The following is a 6,000-nucleotide window of genomic DNA, read 5'->3' as shown; positions in this document are numbered from 1 at the left end:
TTTCTGGTCTAGGTGACTGCGGGAGAGCCCCCTTTAAACAGGAGAACCCCTTTAAGTAGAAGGCCCAAATAACCCATTTCCCCCCCACACATGACCGCTCCTCCACCAGAGGGACACAGTATGGCGGGCCCTGATATCGGCTCAGCACTGCTGTGTGCAGCGATAACAGCGGGGCGGGCGATACTCTGCAGCGCTGCAGGCCGTCACTCCTGGCGCCGCGTAGTCTGTGTGTGCGGTGACTTCCTGACTGTGCGCGCCGCTCCTACTACAAGTCCCAGCATGCTCGGAGAGGCGGGCACAGCTGAGGCGCCGGACGTCCTCCTCCTGTGTGGCCGGCTCCCTGCAGCATGGCGGCGGGGCTCCACACACACAATAGCCACTTCCTTGTCCCAGCAGTGTGGGCGGGGAGGAAGCCATGGTGGTAGTGAGGAGGCGGGAGCTGTGTGCATGCTGCAGTCCCCACTACTCTCCTCATCATTCATTCCTCAGCCGGCGGGGGGCACAGCATGCCGTAATGGGGGCTCTGCCTGCACAGCCCTGGACAGACCCTACCCCGGTGCCTGATGCCAAGGGAATGCCCTCCGTGCTGCCCATGCCCTGGTGACAGAGAGGAGGGAGACAGCAATGTTGCGCCAGGTCTGCAGCCGCCTGGTGAGTACCCGGAGTGCCCGGCCATGCTGCTGGCCAGTCCCGGCATTGTGATGGATGGGTACATGTGAGAGTGGATGTTGTTTTGCTCTTTTGACAGTTCAGCGTTGATGTCTTTCATTGCCAGCACGGCAGAACCCGGCTCCTCTTATACTCCACATTACTGCCTGTCATTATTGGCTCCCATTATATACAGATAGCTGGATACTACAGAAAAGGCTGACGTTTGTCGTGCCCCCTCCACAGGACCACTCTGCGTGGTATCGCCCCCTCCGTGTGACAGGTGTTGGCTGCGGTGGCGCTGTGCAATAATCGTGCCCATTGCCGGTATAGCGTATACCTTGCAGTGCCCGCCACTGGGCATACACACCGCCACTGGGTGATGGTAAAGGAGCGATCGCGTCTGTGTCACCAGTAGGATCAGCTGCCGTCATATGTGATTCCCAGGAAATATGTCTGGAATGATTGGGTGATCCAGGCAGGAAACCTCATTGTATGGAGTAAACGGCGGTCCGTGAGTGACATGATCACATATATATATATATCTGTCCATCCTCGCCCCTCCATTAGGGGCCGCAGCTACCTGTGAGTGCCCGCAGCAGTGGCACGCTTGCAGGCTGTCCCCACACATTAGCCATGTATTATGTTTGCAGCTCCCCCCATTCACATCACACAGTAGGTGCTGGCAGACGCCCGCTCCTCCCTGTATACACTATTGTTCTTCTCCTATGGACACATGGCACTGTTGTCATTCGTACACGGTAATGAATATCCTATGCACTGCAGGTTTTTTTCTTTGGAGCCGAGCATAGATGCAGCAGAGCCGAGATTGTGTTTTCTGTCTTTGGAGCAATACGGTTTGTACAGCATACCACCTGTCATGAGCGACGTAGTTGTAGAAATCCGCCACGTTTCATAAGACCCCGAGTCATCCACTTATGCAAAGTTATGTTCCACAGTCAAATCTTGCCATTGAGAGAAAAAAGGATATTTCCAGCTCCTGGTAACATTTCTTTATACGTTATTCCATCATAGATTAAAAAATAGCATTTTGATACAAGGCACAAATGAAGAAAGTGACACATTTTGAACGGATGCCTTGGCTACTAAAGTATATCCCCCCCAAGGCCGGGGTCACACTAGCGTATGGCAGCGGACGCGATATGCTAATGGCCCTCAGCTCCTGCTTTGCTGCGAGCGGGAGCCGAGTGTCATGCGACTGTGCTCCAAGCCTCTCACACAGAGAGGATCAGAGCACAGCTGTGGAGGAGGTGGAGAAAGTAATTTCTCCATCTCCTCCATTGCCGGGGTCAGCATATATCCCACAGCACACAGATGATATCCGAGTGATGCGCGCTGTGTCACTCGCACCCATAGACTTATATGGGTGCGAGTGAGCCGAGACTCGGCCGAGTGTCGGTGACAATCGCAGCATGATGCGGTTTCTCTCGCAGCGGACATCTGGCCCGGGATCCCCTCTCTGATACCCCCACTACCCTGGTAAGCCCAGTTACTGGCGTCTCTGGCTGAGTTTTCACTTTAGTGTTAGTACGCTCTTGTATGGGTCATTCGGCCTGGGCTGCTTCTACTGAATGGGGATAGTTTTTCAGAGGGGTTGTCCCTGCTTTTGTCTGTATGTTCTTTGGTGCACTATGGTCACTTTGTTACTATGTCTTTTGATACATGTATTTTCTATTTGAATAAAATTGATTACCTTTTTAGATTATCAATTTCTCCTAGTACTCCTTTATTCTCTGGTGTTGCTATGTTCATTGGAGTTGGTGTAGCCTTTTTATAGGGAGACTCACCACGTGGTGTTGTTTTCCCTGGCATCATTATACAACTGGATTAGTTTCTAATAACTGCACTCGCACGTAGAATATGGCCGAGGATAAAACACTATTGGGAGCTGCCCCATAGATGGTCCGAGTGCTAGGTGATGTTTTCTCGCATAGCACTCGTCCGTATTGAGCGCTAGTGTGACCCCGGTCTAGGGCTACGTTCCCACTATGAGTTTTTGATGTTGCCGATTTTCTGCAGCATTATTGCACCTATTAAGCGAAATAGGTTACTTGAGTTTAGCTTTTTTTAAATACACAGTTTAAAAAACTCACCTAAAACTCATCATGGGAGCCTAGCCCATACTTTTATACTCGGATAAGCAGATGGTACACTTTAATAGAGAGGAGTAAACCGCTGTACTATACTTCAGCACATGTACTGGAGGAAAACCAGATCAAACATGTTAATTGCAGACATGCCTGATCCATAGTTGGGCATCCCAATGCATATATGTATGGCCAACTTTAGGCTCTGTTCACACTAGTGTTTTGGCTGACTTCTATGCTTATGGCTACATTAGTGGAAACTGATTAACCCCATTGACTTTATTGGGGTCTATCGGTGTTCCAGCATTTTTGATGGTAAGAATCACTGGGGGACAACCTCTGGGATCTCTAGTAGCAGTGACAGGAGCTGGCCCATAGCCATTTCCAAGAAAGCTATCACAATTGCTTTAACGCTTTCAGTAAAGACGATCTTCTGCACCAGTAGGTGAGCGGCACAGGTGATGTGTGAGTAGGCACGCACCGTCGGCAGGCCTCTCTGAGCGGGCACGCACCGTCTTCAGGTATGCATCCATACTGTTAGAATAGGAGAGATGCACACATCTCTGCAGGTAACTGCCGATGTCACACACTTTCTGATGCGGAAGTGACAGACAACCACTTTAAATAAAAGTTGATGCCATGTTGCTTGGAAGCTGAACACAAAGGTGGCGATCAGTGAGATCTGATCACCAGGATGAGACTTGTACACTAGTTTCTCAGTCTGCATGATGAGATGTGAGGCTTGAAGGCTAGTGGTTGGCATTTCTTATATTTAATATACTGGTGGTCTTTTCTAACATTAATCTATGGATTTATCCAGTTACCATACACACTTTTTTTCAGCTGAAACTCTGGCAGCTTACCTCGTGCAGAAATAAAGAATTGGGCATACTGAAGTCCAACATGCCTGAACCTGCCTTCCCCCAACATCGGCTCATGGGGGAAGACTACACACACGTGAAACTTCTCAAGTTTTATTGACAATTAACACACATGTACAGCCAGCATTAAGGGTTCCAGTCTCATGAAAGTATAGCTTAAGGGGGTCGTTTGAGCTTGTAATAAGTGTGCAGTGACTCTTAGACTGCAGACTTCTGAGTCCTAACAATGATCAGGGGCGCACACTGTCAGGATTCTCTGGTATTACCGGTGAGAGCAAGCGGTTACGTGACCACGACTATGCAATTTGCACATTTCCAGACATATTACCACTAAACGTGTCTTGTCTTCTCTTCTCTGACTACTAGTGAATTAACAGAAGCTGAGAATGTCTATTTTGCACATGACCGCATGTATACAGACCGCTTGCTCTCACCAGCAATACCGGAAAATCCTGACAGCGTATGCCCCGTACAACCAGGATTCAGGTTTCTGCAGACTTTTATTAGAAGACCGGACAATCCTTTTAATCTGATTATTATCCTTAAAAGTTGGCCCCTATCCTCTGCTGGTACAGTAGCTGCTCTAAAATGCCCCATCCAAGTGGAGTGGTATCCCATAGGCCATGAATGAAGTGGTGGTGTATATTTTGAATACCTGTGTTCAGGATCTGCGGGTGGTCCTAACGGATGGACTCTCATGGATGGACTCTCATGGATCACAAAGTTCTCACTTATTCTGTGGTTAGCGCTCTAATTTTAATGCCAATACTAAAGGCCTCCATACACATTACATGACTGTCAGCCAAGGGAAGCTTTGGCCGATCGTTTGGCCGTTTCCTGTACACAGGAGAGTCCATTCCACCTTGTGCTCCTGTGTTCTGTATGAGAAAGCTGCCAACAGACATCTCTGCCTGGGGCTTATATTCGGGAGAGCAAAGCATTCGACAGTCCGAATTCGGACATTTGTAATTGACATTTTCCCGGATGATCAGTTGGCCATTGATGGTACCCCCATGCACATTAGAGTGCTGGCATTATTCTGTGAATAGCGCTAACCTTATTATGGGGTCATCCCACAAAGGATCATTAACATTGATTTACTGGATAGGTGATGTATGTCTGATTACTGTGACCCTCACTGTTCATTATAACTGGGGCCCCAAGCCCTCACTGTGCTACCATAATAAATAGACTTTTGTAATGCTTGACCTCAAGCACTCACTATGCTACCATAATAAATAGACTTTTGTAATGCTGGGACCTCAAGCACTCACTATGCTACCATAATGATTGGTCATGTATGTACCCTTTTAATGTCTGTTTTGGAATGGACGGACACTTCACATGTTTGGCCTCACTTCACTTGCATTCCTTCTCACTGCGACCTATTTCTAGTGATCGTTGGTGTTCTGATAGTGGGCCAACCTTCTCGATCATAGTTATTCTCTAATCTGTGGCTGGGGTGTAAATATTCTACAGGACAAATCCTTTAAATGGGTTTTCTCCTTTTTTGGCATCCAGCTTGCCAGAGGTCAGTATGCTGTTGTAGATGGACATTTTAGACCAGTGGCATGGCAGCGTCACTGGTCTGAACTGAGCGCTCTCTTACAATCAGAGGCAGCTTTTTGGCGCGGCGAGCGTGTGGGCACGGAAGGCTGGCGCGGCGAGCGTGTGGGCACGGAAGGCTGGTGCGGCGAGCGTGTGGGCACGGAGGCTGGTGCGGCGAGCGTGTGGGCACGGAGGCTGGTGCGGCGAGCGTGTGGGCACGGAGGCTGGTGCGGCGAGCGTGTGGGCACGGAGGCTGGCGCAGCGAGCGTGTGGGCACGGAGGCTGACGCGGTGAGCGTGTGGGCACGGAGGCTGGCCACGGCCAGCTTCAAAGCAACACTTATAAGTGCAGCTCTCATACTGCAGATGTGGCCAGGAACCTAGACGATCAGCAGTAAAGAGTAAAATAATAATCCCTCCATTCTTGAAAACGGAGAGGATTTTTAGTAAGTAAGCTGCACAGTTGCATATTTTAACAAGTCCTTTGCTATTTTACCCATTTCACAAGATGAAACAACCCTTTAATCGCTGTGCCATCTTTATTCCAAGATCCGTGTTGTCTGTAACTAACCACGTGTAGACTATCGGTGCATTTATCCTTTGCATCTTAATGCTTTGCTCCTCACTTTAGATGAGCGAACCTGAACTGTAAATTTCGGGGTTTGTTCATACCTTCCTGAACTCCGAACATGGACGTCTCCTGGAAGGGTTCATACCCAACACCGTTAAAAAGCAAACCAAAAAAAACAGCCCTATGTGGTTCCTGAAAAGTCAGACGAGTATCGTGCAAGTGACATGCAGTTTTCATGCCAGAAC

The 6,000-nt window shown here is 49.0% G+C and overlaps 1 protein-coding gene across 1 annotated transcript in view; it reads left to right on the top strand.

Annotated features, from left to right (window-relative positions):
• Positions 1-296: 296 nt before the first annotated feature.
• ATP11C (ATPase phospholipid transporting 11C (ATP11C blood group)) overlaps positions 297-6,000 on the top strand; it is a 213,081-nt gene continuing 207,377 nt past the window's right edge. The window contains exon 1 of the mRNA XM_073543577.1: positions 297-651. Within this exon, the coding sequence (XP_073399678.1) occupies positions 625-651 (27 nt within the window). The 5' untranslated portion in view covers positions 297-624. The remainder of the gene's footprint in view (positions 652-6,000) is intronic.

Source organism: Dendrobates tinctorius, unplaced genomic scaffold (genome assembly GCF_039654945.1).
Source record: "Dendrobates tinctorius isolate UK_male_01 unplaced genomic scaffold, ASM3965494v1 ptg000133l, whole genome shotgun sequence".
Lineage (NCBI taxonomy): Eukaryota > Metazoa > Chordata > Amphibia > Anura > Dendrobatidae > Dendrobates > Dendrobates tinctorius.
The sequence above is the reverse complement of the archived record's forward strand: the minus strand, read 5'-3'. Positions and strand labels throughout refer to the sequence as shown.